Consider the following 13,070-nt stretch of genomic DNA (forward strand, 5'->3'; position numbering starts at 1 on the left):
CCTCACAAGACTCATATTGCTCTCGTCTTTGACTCGGGCCAATATGAGTCTATAGTTTGGGAAATATTATGCGGTATCTCCCTCAAGGCCAGTCCATATTTATATAATTGTACAAGCTTTCGAGAAGTTTCTTGAGCGTAGCCTGTGGGCCTAGAAACATTGTAAACAATGAAAAGACAATAGAAAAGAAAATCATACCTTTCTAATTTTCTACAAAGTTTAACTATTAAATCTCACCCCATATTCAAATTTGAAGCTACTGCATTTCCAGTTGCATGATGCTGATCACCTGCAATGAGAAGGGAATTAAGATCATTGGTGAGTATTCACAAGTGTATGATTCCAGCTCTAAATGGATATGTTTACTGTAGTTTAATACACTGATTCATGGAGCACCAAATGTAAAACCCCTTTTCCCATTATTCCCCCCCCCCCATGATTCTGAAAGAGTTCAAACAAAGTTCCTTTCAAAATAAAAATCATTTTCTCCTTTCAATTTCAAGACCTAATTCATTGTCCGAATTAACTTCAAACATTAAGATACATTATAGAGCAAGTGCCATTAGTGCCTTTTGGAGGCGAATACCAGCACTATACAAGAAGCTATCAACAGTGCAATACAAATAATAATCATCATCATAATAAACATCAATTGCTGATAGATCAATTGCTGATATTATTCATTTAAATTTCATTCAGCAATTAAAGAAATGGCCAATTTGACTGAAATTTCAGTTTTTCAATTCTCTCGGGCAGCACAGAATGATATGTCCAGCTATTTTCTGGGTGTAAACTGCTGAAGAAATTTTTTTGATGGATTCGCAGTGCCAAAAAGTTAAGTACCACCATCTTATATTTGTAGAAAGTAGTCTGAGTAGCCACAGTCTAGAATGAGCAAAACTAGCTCGCTTGACAGAAACTCTCAGTCGCACAACTTGGACCTCACTCTGGACTCTCTGGACCTAAACTGCTGTGGAATAACCTTCCACAATCAGGAGTGCCAAGACCCTATGCCAATGATCATGTCAGACCTCAAGACTTTCCTGTTCCTAGCTACGAAATTATATCAAGAATAACACTAATGCCAACAAAGACTAATGGAAAATAATCTTAATTTGTAACAATGGCCAAGAGTGTTGAATTTGTGAGACACCTCCCGGTGTGGGCATGTAGCTCACTGTAACAACATCCTTTTACAACAAAGGAGATATACATGTAGGCCTACGTCACCTTTATTGAGCAATACATTCAGGTAAAGAATATGAGTCAGGCATTTTTAATGTATGTGTGTGCCTATGAGTAAAATTGTATGTGTTTAAGAATTAGTAAAAGAGTTGTAGTTTTTAACTTCATTTCAATTTCAATTAGAAATTTAATTACTTTATGTACCTATTTGCTTTGTTATTGCTTGGAGGGGGAAAACCTAGATAAGTATTTATACATTTTTTAAAATCTCTCCACTTCATTTCGTTGTATCGATTTTGTACATTATTATTTCATGTTATGTGTAAAATCAATTCAACTTAATTCAACAACTTACCTAATCGGACTGTCTCTGCAAGGCTAGTTAGCCCGCTGTCTTCCAAAGCTTGTATCATCAACCTTCTCCCCTTGGCTGGGTCTTGGTTGGAGTTCCATGTGTTGAGTATTTCACTGCAAGCATGATGGTTGTTCTCACGGTACTGCCTCACCAAGTCCGCTACTGGGGTCCCTATACGGAGGCTTCGACTGAGGTGGATGACGTCGAAAACGTCCAGCTGCTTGCTGATGTAGTCAAGCTCCCGAGCATCTAGAGGTGCATCAGGGTCAAATGACGCCATGCTAAAACAAAATATATACCGGTAGCAAAATATAAGCTATTGGCATTATTTACAAATCATAATTTTATAATAATATCATTAACTTCAACAGGGCTGTCAACTTTGGGGAACTGCTTCGAGGGAGATCGTGAGCACTAAAAAATAAAATCTCTTTTTTATAGTCAACACCAACCCCCTCCCCCCACCCCTGCCCTTCAGGAAAAAAGAAAGAAGATAAAATTGTGGTTAACATGGGAGATTTTTTCATTTACCGGGAGATTCTACATCAAAGCAGGAGGGAGGGCATGTTGGCGGGAGTCTCCCACTACGACCTGGTGGGACGGCGGGAGAATGAGCGTGGTGGCGTGAGACTTCCTCCAAATGCGGGAGGGTTGACAGCCCCGACTTCAAGCTCTTATTACATGTAGCTCTGCAGTCATATACATGTAGACCAAACAGCTTGCTCATGTAGCTGATCTCTAGGGTGTTTAGAGGTGTTTGAGGGTCCAGAGACACCATACCAAAAGAATATATATACTGGTGGCAAATTATAAAGCTCTAGAGGGTTGAACACACTGTACATGGCATGTGCAGCAGTGCAAGCTTACTTTGAAGTTTAAATCATCACGTAGGGTCAGGTGGTTGTGTTCCCTGACCTTTTGTGAAAACATGCCCCTTTATTCACAAAATGTTTGTGAAATAAATTTCAACCCCTCTCATCTACAAATGGTCTGGTTCAATTTTGTAAACAAACCTACAGTGATTCTATGACAGGTTGCATCATCTTCTGCTTTCATTTCACAAAAGGTCGTGTAATGCGACCATGCACCCGGCCAGATGTGATGACCTGATGATTTGATTTACAAGCCAAATATGCATCACTAAAAATGCAGTTGATACTGATGGCGAATTGTATAACTTCTTGAGAAGTTTGGAAGATACAAGCAATTGTAATGGCCAGGCTGTATAGTGCTAGGATTGTTTCATGGTCCAAAGGATGGTATGCTAAACAGGAACAGAATTAAAGCACATTATTACCCGTATCAGACATCTGAGCTGCAGTGGTTTTACAAAATCATATTACACTTCTTGTAATCCTAAAAGAGCTAATCAGTAAATATGAGACCATATTACCCTCTCATGAAAAGCTTATGGACTATTACGTGTTAAAAAAGCATGAAATAAAGTCTCATATTCACCGCGCCGTATTTTGTCATTTTCAACGCGCATCTATTATGCGTACGAGAACCTGCGCACTTTGCGCACTCTCTATTGTGACGTATTAATCACACCAAAGACACACACTGTTTGCAGTGTATCAAAAATTTTGCAAGCACTGGATGCACAGTACTAGCTGGTTTGACAAAGTTTTTTCAGCTTTTTGATATTGTCGTGTATGTATTTGCTCTAGATGTCTGATTTGGATAATAATAACAATATTGACTGGCTTAACTTTCGGGAGATACCACATATATTGCCCTCACAAGACTCATATTGCTCTCGTCTTTGACTCGGGCCAATATGAGTCTATAGTTTGGGAAATATTATGCGGTATCTCCCTCAAGGCCAGTCCATATTTATATAATTGTACAAGCTTTCGAGAAGTTTCTTGAGCGTAGCCTGTGGGCCTAGAAACATTGTAAACAATGAAAAGACAATAGAAAAGAAAATCATACCTTTCTAATTTTCTACAAAGTTTAACTATTAGATCTCACCCCATATTCAAATTTGAAGCTACTGCATTTCCAGTTGCATGATGCTGATCACCTGCAATGAGAAGGGAATTAAGATCATTGGTGAGTATTCACAAGTGTATGATTCCAGCTCTAAATGGATATGTTTACTGTAGTTTAATACACTGATTCATGGAGCACCAAATGTCAAACTCCTTTTCCCATTATTTTCCCCCAATGATTCTGAAAGAGTTCAAACAAAGTACGTTCCCTTCAAAATAAAAATCATTTTCTCCTTTCAATTTCAAGACCTAATTCATTGTCCGAATTAACTTCAAACATTAAGATACATTATAGAGCAAGTGCCATTAGTGCCTTTTGGAGGCGAATACCAGTGACTATACAAGAAGCTATCAACAGTGCAATACAAATAATAATCATCATCATAATAAACATCAATTGCTGATAGATGAATTGCTGATATCATTCATTTAAATTTCATTCAGCAATTATAAAGAAATGGCCAATTTGACTGAAATTTCAGTTTTTCAATTCTCCCGGGCAGCACAGAATGATATGTCCAGCTATTTTCTGGGTGCAAACAGCTGAAGAAAAAAGTTTGATGGATTTGCAGTGCCAAAAAGTTAAGTACCACCATCTTATATTTGTAGAAAGTAGTCTGAGTAGCCACAGTCTAGAATGAGCAAAACAAGCTCGATTGACAGAAACTCTCAGTCGCACAACTTGGACCTCACTCTGGACTCTCTGGACCTAAACTGCTGTGGAATAACCTTCCACAATCAGGAGTGCCAAGACCCTATGCCAATGATCATGTCAGACCTCAAGACTTTCCTGTTCCTATAGCTACGAAATTATATCAAGAATAACACTAATGCCAACAAAGACTAATGGAAAATATCTTAATTTGTAACAATGGCCAAGAGTGTTGAATTTGTGAGACTCCTCCCGGTGTGGGCGTGTAACTCAGTTACAACATCCTTTTACAACAAAAAAGATATACATGTAGGCCGGCCTACGTCACTTTTATTGAGCAATACATTCAAGTAAAGAATATGAGTCAGGCATTTTTGTGTGCCTATGAGTAAAATTGTATGTGTTTAAGAATTAGTAAAAGCGTTGTAGTTTTTAACTTCATTTCAATTTCAATTTGTAATTTATTTACTTTATGTACCCATTTGCTTTGGTATTGCAGGGGAAAACCAAGTTAATTTTGTACACTATTATTTCATTTTATGAGGAAAATAAATTCAATTTAATTCAACAACTTACCCATTTCGATTGTCTCTGCAAGGCTAATTAGGCAGGTCCGAAGCAAAGCGTTTACCATCAACCTTCTCTCATTGGCTGGGTTTTGGTTGGAGTGCCATGTGAAGAGCATTCCACTGAGAGCATCTACGTTCTCATTGTACTGCCTTTCCAATACTTCAAATGGCACTTCATGTATATAGAGGTTCTGTTCCAGTCTGATGAGTTGCCGAAGGTCCAGCTGGTTGATGATGTAGTCAAGCTCCCGAGCATCTAAACGTGTTTTAGGGTCAAATGACGCCATCCTAAAATAAAATATATACCGGTAGCAAAATATAAGCTGTTAACATTATTTACAAATCATAATTTAAAAATTAATATTATCAACTTCCAGTTGCATGATGCTGATTAGTGCTTAACGAGGTTACAGCAAAGCAGCGAAACAGACAATGCCAAAACATTCATTGAGTAGGTAATGGCAAATGGTAGATTAATATCTTCCCAAAAGATGTCAGTGCTTAGCAGGGACTTGAACCCTAAACCTTTGAAATGATGGTGAAGTGACTGAACTCCTGTATCAGGATACAGTCAAACATGTCATAGTGGCCACCTCTCTATAAAAGCCTTCTGTCTATAGGGGTCAAGCTCGCTATCCATAAGGACCATTATTCATAAGGAGTTTTTAAGGACCGCTATCCATGATGCGTGACAAAATGAATAGCAATCCTTTATGAATAGGGGCTCTTATAAATAGTGAGGAATCCATAGACAATTTACCACAGTCGCTAATCATAATAGGGACCACTTTTCATAAGGACTGCTGTAGACTAAATTAGGGCTGTCAACTTTTGGGAGCTGCTTCGAGGGAGATCGTATGTAATTTTATTTTGGCTCAACAGGGGGGTGGAGGGTGTTGAGTAAAAAAAAATTATTTGAGTGCTCACTACTTGCCCCCTTCCCCCCGGTAAGCAAAAATAAGAATTGCATACAATACGTACGCTGGTTCATTTTACACGTTTGGCGGGAGGTTCCTTCATAAACCGGGAGATTGTGGGAGAGTGGGAGGAAGAGCGTGGTGGCGAGAGTCTCCCACTACAAGCTGAAAAAACCTCCCGCCAAACATGTAAAATGAACCAGCGTACCGTATTGTATGCAATTATTTTGCTCAACAGCCCCCCCCCCCTCCGTTGAGCCAAAAAGAATTGCAAACGATCTTTCTTGAAACAGCTCCCCAAAGTTGACAGCCCTGCTATCACTCCTTGACCAATTTCAAAGTGCTTTGTAGTAGAAAGAAGGGTCAGTGACAAAGTGAACCCAGCTGGCAGGCTCATCATTAACGTCGTGTCTGACTTGTCTATATGACTATGGATATAATTAAATATGTCCGACACTTCGATCTCCTGATCCTTCAGCGCAAGACTCGTCGGGTGTGGAAAAGGGCGATTAGAAACTATGTTAGGTTTTTAGTGCCAATTGAGGCTAAGCCTACATGCGCCTATATATATACATGTAGGCCTAGAATAATAATCATATATCATAATGATATTCCATATTATCACCTAGCCCTTGTTTGATATTCGCCACACCCTAAAGTACTCAAGTAAAACAAGACGGCACAGTACATGATTGTAACTGAATTAGTAAATGTCCCACATATTGATACACAGAGTTAGAATGAGACTGAGACTGTGAGAGACAAGAGTTGACGTGTGACTAACTCCAGGAAGCTCTGACATGCCGCCATTGGAGGTTCCTGGAGTTAATGTGTGACCTAGCTATAAGTTCGCTATCTCAAAAAAATGTGTAAGATTTTGAAAATCTGATATCACTGCCCATGACCCACCATCTGTATGCACTTGTGTTGTTGTGCAGCGGTTTGCCATGAAACCTGTGAGAAAGTGTATACTAATATCAACGTTTTTACGAAAAATACTTCCCCCAAATGACACGAAACAGGTAAGAAACATAGATTTCTCGATCTAACAACTATTAAATAATGACCATCATTTGATGAATAATTACTTGCTATCCTGGCTATTGGGTATGTTTTAGTAGGGTATCTCCACGCCGGAGTTACGGGTCAATTTCTGGATATACTTCTGAACTAGCGCCGATTTTTCTGCTTTATAATTCTAGACAAGTTTGCTATTTTTTAGAGTTTTTTTTATTGTCAGTTTTTATTCTTTTCTCTCTTGAAACAAATTATAATCATAGTACAAATTACAATCATCATACCCAGGTCGAAATTCCATTAGGATCCGATCCTATTGGACCATCAGAAACCATTAGAGCTATTGGTGTCTAATGGTTTCAATAGGGAAAGTGAAATAATAGACCCACAGAAACCATTAGAAAATATCTATTGGACCAACACAAACCCACAGAAAGAAATGCTGATGGACCAACATAAAACTTCTATTGGACCAGCATCCACCCATGTCTTATATGGGTTTCTGTTGGTCCATTAGATATTTTCTATGGTTTCCTGTTGGTCCATTAGAGATCTTTCTATGGGTTCCTAATGGTCCCATATTCTGAATTCCCTATTGAAACCAGAAGTCCCGATGGCTTCTATTAGTAAATCAATAATGATAAATCAAAATCGACTTTAGCAACTGTCCCCCCCCAAAAGTATATTCTAATCTCAATTGCATTAACTCCATCACATAGATCACTTGGAGTGAGTTTAAGATTATCCTTTATTTTAACTGAAGGCTGTACTATTCTATATAATAAACATACATGAATTGTTTCTTGGTTAGTAATCATTATAATCAATATATCTATTGCTAAAATATGAATGAAATTGTAACATGATTAAACAAATAATCTATTGGTCATTAGTCGCCGAAAGAAAATAAAAATCACAAAATTGATGTACATTGTCATAAGTTGCTTAACAAATCAATGATAAATGTAACTTTCTGTGAACACGTATAAAGTAATCATGAATATGCATGAGATAGATTTAGCTGTTGGTTTCTATTGGTTTCTATTGGACCTATTGGTTTCTATTGGTCCATTGGGTTCTGTTGGTCTCATTGGTTTTCTATTGGTCCTATCGGTCCTATCGGTCCTATCGGTTCTATTGGTTTCTATTGGTCTTATTGGTTTATATTGGTCCTATTGGTTTCTATTGGTCCTATTGGTCCTATTGGTGTTTATTGGTCTTATTGGTTTCTATTGGTCCTATTGGTTTCTATTGGTCCTATTGGTTTCTATTTCTATTGGTTTCTATGGGTGCTATTGGTTTCTATTGGTTTCTGATGGTTTGAATGGTCTCTATGGGATTCAATTCTATGGGTCCAACAGAAACCAATAAACTCCAACAGAAACCATTAGAGACCAATAGAATTTTTCTAATGGTCTCTATTGGTCTCTATGGGATTTTCGACCTGGGTATGTAACTCTCACTGCAAATGTGATGACATTATAAATCAGTATAAATTTTTGTCTTACAAACGGCTTCAAAAGAAACTTACATAGTTAGTTCCTATACATCATATTTGAAACAAAAATTCATATTTTTAAAGAAAACATATGCAGTTGTATAATCCAAAAATTTTGTTTTAACAATGTAGCAACTTATACTTCTTTTTATACTGTTGTCCTGAGAGAAAAGTTTTCTCTTTTTGTTAACCCTACCCTACCCGACCTCTCCCTTATCCCCTCCCCCCCCCCCCCCCCCCCCTCTTAACTGGTGGATGACTGGCTCTGGGTTCCAATTGTTTGTCTAATACTCAGGTTTTCCCATTTAGAAAATGAATAGTGAGAGTTCCCCTCATTGCTGCCAATTTCCTTTCTTCTACTTTATCCCCTATTATACTATTCTTTATTTCATTAAAAGAGGGTGGTTTTTTAAGTTCTCTATTTCTATAAATCAGATATTTAACAAGAATTAAAACATGATTCATTAATTGATATTTTCCTTTATTTCTCTCCTCTTTCCCATACAGAATTTCCTCCAAACTACATGCAGTTATGTATTTCAAAGTCTAAAAATCTCGTGCACATTCCCCACACTGATTGTGCAAATTCACAAGTATAGAATAAATGTTTATATGTTTCTTCATCTTTTTCGCAAAATGAGCATAAGTTAGTCGAGACAAGACCAAAACGAAAGAGGTGATGGTTTGTATATAATATATTATGTATAAGTTTGAACTGAAACTCTCTTAATCGACTGTTAAGTGTACACTGTCTTAGTCTTAAAAATATGTTTTCTATTTCCTTACAGGAAAAACCATAGTTCCTTCCAATTCTCTCAAAAACCAAAGGTTTAAAATCATCTTTCTTTATTAATTGTACATAAATTTGTTTTGATTTTAGATCAGCTATATTAGTTGTTTTCTTCCCCAAAGTGAAATCAGTTCCAGAATTATTTTTTTCTTCTCCCTTTCTAAAATTATTTTTCCAACAAACTGGTAAACAGGCATAAAAGTGCTTGATCTTTTCAATTTCATTTACTTCAACACCTAAATCGATAAAATGCCTGTCACTTTTTAGTTTACCATCGTTTTCCAGAATATGTTTTAATTTGTAAATTCCTTTGTCATACAACCTCTTATCGTATATACAACTTCCTTTATATCGTATAGGTACGTTACAATGTGTGTGCTTTCGCCATGAAGGTTTCTGCCATGGGGCTGTTATGCACTATTGGAGACCAATTTGGATAGCCTAGGTAAATGTGATCTTTTGATGGGCTGATTAGATTTTTGTTTCATGATTTCTATTGGATGAGAAGAATGACATTGTTATCTTTCATTTCATACTAAACTTTTTATGATTTATGTTTTCGGCAGTTTGTTTTGCGGCACTGTTTCACAAGAGCCGTGTTTAGTGCCATTCTGTACCCTGATCCCACCTACAGGATTTGAAAAAAAGTATCTAGGATGATTGGTTAACATGTGAATTTGCTTTTGGTGAAATTTCAGCAAAATCTATCGATTAGAAATATGTTTTTTTTTATGAGGAATGTGAAAATGTCATGCATAAATGACGGCCGAATTAGCATTTTTTGTGTATTTACATACATTTTGGGGCGATTATATGTAATGAAATAGAATCTTTCGGTCACATTTGAGATCACAACTTTTGGTTTAAAAACAAAGGAAAACAAAGCAATTAAATACATGATTTCCGGGCGTTTAAAATTGGCATAACTTTCTTATTACTGGGGCTATTACATTAGGATGAATGAGGCATCAGATAAAAGGTCTTATCAAGCTCTGCATGTCTAATGGCATAAAGCAAGAGCTTGAATTCTGAGATTTAATTTTTTTTGTAACGTCCCTATATCGTATATACGTATATACTTCCTTCTTATCGTATATACAACTTCCTTTATCATTGGATTCAAGGTTCAATTATACACAACACACTTAACTTAAGTTGTAGTTGTTCACACCACCACATCAGACAACAACAGTGAGTCAACACAGCTCAGCACAGCTGATATGTCATTGTTATTAATTTGTATACCCTCAGTTGGGTTCTTTCTATATCACAATGAATATCTGATCTCACCTGTTAGTTAAATCAGGGAGCTAAGGTCTCACACGTCACACCCTGGTTAAATAGAATTTAAGCCTTCAAAGCTAGGCTTAAGAAATCTGCACAATCGCGATAACGTCAACAACGTCATTCGCGCAGGCGCAAACTCATAATGCAACTTAGCTTCAGTCGGTTTCTAGATTTTTCTGTAATAAAAATCTTCCTTTTTACGTTTAACCTGTACGTTTTATTGATGTTTGAAGAAAATATGTATTGAAACAACATTAAAGCGAATTTATGTCTAAAAAATTGATCTAACGACATATAGACTGCCTGCGTTAATTTAGCATTTGAATTCTCTTTGCCTAGTTAAAGACTACTTATGAATATCATATTCGGGGAATTCCCCGAATATGACGTAATGAGGAATAGACTAATCGAAGAAGAAGAAGAAGAAGGAAGAGGAGGAGGAGGAGGAGGAGGAGGAGGAGGAGGAGGAGGAGGAGGAGGAGGAGGAGGAGGAGGAGGAGGAGGAAGAGGAGGAGAAGAAGAAGAAGAAGAAGAAGAAGAAGAAGAAGAAGAAGAAGAAGAAGAAGAAGAAGAAGAAGAAGAAGAAGAATTAGAAGAAGAAGAAGGAGGCCGGAGGAGGAGGAGGAGGAGGAGGAGGAGGAGGAGAAGAAGAAGAAGAAGAAGAAGAAGAAGAAGAAGAAGAAGAAGAAGAAGAAGAAGAAGAAGAAGAAGAAGAAGAAGAAGAAGAAGAAGAATTAGAAGAAGAAGAAGGAGGCCGGAGGAGGAGGAGGAGGAGGAGGAGGAGGAGGAGAATCGAAGAATGAGAGGCGACGGAGCGACTTCCAAAATGAGGGGGGGGGGGGGGGCACCAACTAAAAAAAAAGGCGCCTACACAAGTCATGAAAGCTAGGAAATCGCAAAGCGAAAATATACAATTTTTTTAGACATTGGAGAAATCCCCCTACATTGTGCTTGGGGTGCTTATTATCAGGTATGGTTTCAGCATTTGTTTCTCTTTATACATCATACTTTGCAGTTAGGTGTGATGGTCTGAATATTCATTTAAGAGCGAGCAAGGAATTACAAAAAGAAGATTGTGAGGTCTCAGAGGAAAAATGACAACTAGTATAAAATATAGGAAAAAACCCAAACCTGATGGGGTTATATAAGCACATTCTCATAACGGAAGACTGAAAAGACCTTTGATATATGACACAGTTATACCATCTATAAATGCGAGTGAGTGTAGCGAGCGAGTTTTGGGAGAAACTGCTCTTAGTCGCTTTAAATTAGGGGCACGTAATAATGATCAGAAGTTGTTGTTGTTGTTGTTCTTGGGTTTTAAGGCTGACCAATCTAAAAAGATTATTTCTGCCTGGCTGTACTGTTTTTTTGTTTAGTTGTTTATCACTGATGATTAGATGGCGCTGTTTCTTTTCCTCTTCAGTGGGTATCATGAATTAGTAAAGGGATCGACACTTATGAACAGTTTTAAACACGCTCTAAAAGCCCTGTTATCTGTAGATGACGTTTAAGTGAACTTTTGGGGGTTTCGTGCGAAGCTAACCGTTTTTTTCCTATTTGCAAAATTATGAAATTTGGTTGACATGGTTATCGTTATATCATGTATTCATACACAGGCGCGCCGGAAGCAGTTTGGGATTGGGGGGGCAAACATTCCAGGGGGCTCACCTTCCGAGGGCAGTGACGTAATGAGAAAAAACGTTCGGAAGGGGGGGGGGGCAGACGAAAAATCTGCATCACCACCAGTCTTACACGTTACATGCAGGTCCCGCGGAACGTTTTTCAAAGTGAAGTATTAACGATCAGGTAGAGCGTAAATTGGCGTGGGGTCCAGCCTCGGCAGGGTGTCAAGGGGCTGAGCCCCGGAAGCTCAGGGATTTTAGGTATTTAATTACGGTTAGATGAGCATCCAGGGGCCTCTTTAAGGCCATTGACGTGTTCCAGAGGGGGGGGGGGAGCCCCCAGAAGCTCAGAGGTTTTAATATTTAACTACGGTCAGATGAGCAACCAGGGGCCGCCCTAGGGCACTTGGTGGGGTCCAGGGGGCAGGGCCCCCGGAAGCTCAGGGGTTTTAGGTATTGAATAATGGTCAGATGAGCATCCAGGGGCCCGCCTTATAGGGCCCTTGGTGGGGTCCAGGGGGCAGAGCCCCCGGAAGCTCAGGGGTTTTAGGTATTTAATTACGGTCAGATGAGCATCCAGGGGCCCGCCTTAGAGCCCTTGGTGGGGTCCAGGGGGCAGAGCCCCCGGAAGCTCAGGGGTTTTAGGTATTTAATTACGGTCAGATGAGCATCCAGGGGCCCGCCTTAGGGCCCTTTGTGGGGTCCGGGGGCGGAGCACCCGTAAGCTCTGGGGTTTTAGGCATTTAATTACGGTCAGATGAGCATTTTTTATGCCTTATTTGTGACATTGGCAGGTCACTTATTTTTTCTCTCCGTCTTTCTTTCTTTTTCTCTTTAACATACTTTTTCAAAAAGTGAGGGGGGAGGGGCTCGAGCCCAGCCACTTTGCAGACCATGTCATAAAGGCTTCTAAATAAGCGTATTTTTCGCCCGACTGTAATTTGGGAATTTCTTATTTTCCAACAAACGCATAAAAAGGTATGACTTAAAAAAAAATGGAGAAAAAATACCGGAAAATCATGTCATAACAGCAACATGTGTAAATCACTGGTATCGTATAGATTTACCCCCCCCCCCCCATCAGTACGCCAGCGTTCAGGGGCTCATGTCTTCTCACCCCTATAACAAAACCAAAAAAACAGACACGTTTTCCCATTCTCGCACAATATGTCCACGATATG

At 38.6% G+C, this 13,070-nt stretch overlaps 1 protein-coding gene across 3 annotated transcripts in view; it reads right to left on the minus strand.

Annotated features, from left to right (window-relative positions):
- Positions 1–10,301, minus strand: part of LOC105443295 — a 41,454-nt gene extending 31,153 nt beyond the window's left edge. For 2 of the 3 annotated variants that reach the window (XM_030992732.1, XM_030992731.1), the window contains exons 1-5: positions 10,268–10,301; positions 4,763–5,043; positions 3,515–3,566; positions 1,541–1,821; positions 238–289 (exon numbers count right to left, since the gene is read on the minus strand). In XM_030992732.1, the coding sequence (XP_030848592.1) occupies positions 238–289; positions 1,541–1,821; positions 3,515–3,566; positions 4,763–5,042 (665 nt within the window). In that variant the 5' untranslated portion in view covers position 5,043; positions 10,268–10,301. The remainder of the gene's footprint in view (positions 1–237; positions 290–1,540; positions 1,822–3,514; positions 3,567–4,762; positions 5,044–10,267) is intronic. The other variant, XM_030992733.1, reaches the window with a different exon arrangement.
- Between the last annotated feature and the right edge of the window lie 2,769 nt (positions 10,302–13,070).

The sequence above is a fragment of the Strongylocentrotus purpuratus genome, unplaced genomic scaffold (genome assembly GCF_000002235.5).
Source record: "Strongylocentrotus purpuratus isolate Spur 01 unplaced genomic scaffold, Spur_5.0 spur5_scaffold_20, whole genome shotgun sequence".
Lineage (NCBI taxonomy): Eukaryota > Metazoa > Echinodermata > Echinoidea > Camarodonta > Strongylocentrotidae > Strongylocentrotus > Strongylocentrotus purpuratus.